This window comes from Medicago sativa, chromosome 8 (genome assembly GCF_051527215.1).
Source record: "Medicago sativa cultivar Bolivia chromosome 8, Bolivia_mono, whole genome shotgun sequence".
NCBI classification, from domain to species: Eukaryota; Viridiplantae; Streptophyta; class Magnoliopsida; order Fabales; family Fabaceae; genus Medicago; species Medicago sativa.
Window position 1 is genome coordinate 57,665,295 of NC_140756.1, and position 2,230 is coordinate 57,667,524.

Below are 2,230 nucleotides of genomic sequence, written 5' to 3' on the forward strand. Positions count from 1 at the left end.
ATGCTTCCTTTCTTTTCATCTATCTCTATTTTGATACAACAATATCTGGATAGCAAGAATATTATCTTCAAAGCATTACAGGATTTATCTAAGGATGATGCAGATTTATTTTGTTGTGTGTTGTGGAGTATATGGAAACAAAGAAACAACAGAGTGTGGAATGAGGTAATTGATGCTCCAGTTTATGTTGTCGAGAGAGCAAAAGTTATGCTTCATGATTGGCAAGATGCACGTAGGATTTGTAATACATCTTGTACACATCTACGACAAGAAGGAACTGTGAAATGGATCAAACCAGCTGAAGGAAGATTTAAGTGCAATATTGATGCTTCTTTCTCCCAACTTTCTAATAGAGAGGGAATAGGAGTTTGTATAAGGGATGATACAGGCACTTTTGTTTTGGCAAAAACTGAATGGTTTACTCCAGTCTGTGAGGTACACGTTGGCGAAGCTCTTGGACTATTATCAGCTTTAGAATGGGTTCATCACCTACAATTAGGACCTATCGATTTTGAGCTTGATGCTAAAAAAGTGGTGGATAGTTTTTCATCTGCACATCAGGATGTTACAGAATTTGGGATGATTATTCATAATTGTAAAACTATCTTTGAACAATACTATGTCAACTCTAGTGTCGAGTTTGTGAGGAGACAAGCAAATGAGGCAGCCCATAGATTAGCTAAGGCGGCCACATCCTCAGCTAGTTTCCAAATTTTGGTAGAAATACCAGATTGTATTGAACACATTTTAAGTAATGAAATGATATAAGTTTCTTTCCTTCAAAAAAAAAGGTTTCCCTCAAACACATCATTTTTACTATTATGATTTTAATCATTTTTGTTAAGGAGTATAGTGATAAAAAAAATTCACCTTTTAAGGTGAATAAATTACGAGGACTTATAATCTTAATCATTATTAATATTTTTTACGTGTAAAGATTAATCTTATAAATGAATTACAATTAATACGAGTATTAGCCTATGCAGTTGTTTCATACAAAGAATATGATGAGCTATAATGAAATATAATTGCTAATTATGTATAAGATGTGCTGACTTGATATGCAGATAATTGTTATTTAAGACTTGATGTGTTGACTTGATATGATCCAATAATTAAGGGATTGTGTCTCTAACTCCTCCCTTCAAACTGGTGGTGATTGAATCACACCAAGTTTGTCTCTTAGTTGACTGAAACGTGTGTGACTTAATGGCTTGGTGAGAGAATTTGCAATTTGATCCGTTGTAGGAACATAAGCCACAACAACCTCATTTTGTAGTACTTGGTCTCTGATGTAATGAACATCAATTTCAATATGCTTAGAACGAGCATGCAATACTGGATTAGAAGCTAGTGCCTTGGCACTCAAGTTATCACACCATAGTATGGGCTTCCTTGGCAATGGGAGTTTCAGTTCAGTAAGGACATGTTGAATGAAAAAACCCGGATTACTATGGGTTAACACAAAACATCACTAACACACGCACACTCCTCATCATCTAAATAAAACTTGCTTATTGGTTATTGCGTAGTCACTCATTCATATTAGCACGTATATTTTTTTAATAAGTTTCAACACATATGGAATCACATGCATGATACATATTAAAATTTGTCATTTTTTTTAAAGCAAAGGAAATTACAGCAGAAGCTGTAATCCCAGAATGTATTAATAAAGAAGCAAAGGGAACAAAACAAAAGTGAGGGGGGACAATAAACCAAAACCCTCAAAGGTTAAGATATTCTGAAGTTGGGTAAACCTAGCTTGTTCCTAACTAAGTCTACCTTAATATTAGCAGGAGCCTGAGAAAACCAGCAGTAAGAAGCAATGTTTAAACCATAATTGGCAAGAGTGTCAGCACATTTATTCCCTTCTCTGTATATGTGAGTAACATAAAATTGCATTGTGTTGATCAAGTGTAAACAATTGTTCCATCTGTTTTGGAGATGCCAAGGAACAATTTTGGTAGACTTGACATCCATAAACACTAACATAGAATCAGTCTCTAACCATAAATGTAACCAACCTTTATGATGAGCAATCTCAATTGCCACCATTGCCCCAATAAGCTCAGAGCAGAGAGCAGTGGTGTTACCAAGATTAATAGTAAAAGCCCCTGGGAAATCAGAATCAGCATTTCTAAATAAACCACCACAAGCTACGGTTATAGGATTGCCAAGGGAAGCACCATCAGAATTGCATTTTATCCAATTAAAAGAAGGGGGTGTC

At 35.2% G+C, this 2,230-nt stretch overlaps 1 protein-coding gene across 1 annotated transcript; it reads left to right on the top strand.

Annotated features, from left to right (window-relative positions):
- LOC146899874 (uncharacterized) lies at nucleotides 1–1,082 on the top strand. Its single transcript, XM_085736864.1, has 2 exons — nucleotides 1–717; nucleotides 1,068–1,082. Exons 1-2 carry the CDS (start codon nucleotides 1–3, stop codon nucleotides 1,080–1,082), a joined length of 732 nt encoding a protein of 243 aa, XP_085592990.1.
- Nucleotides 1,083–2,230: the final 1,148 nt, after the last annotated feature.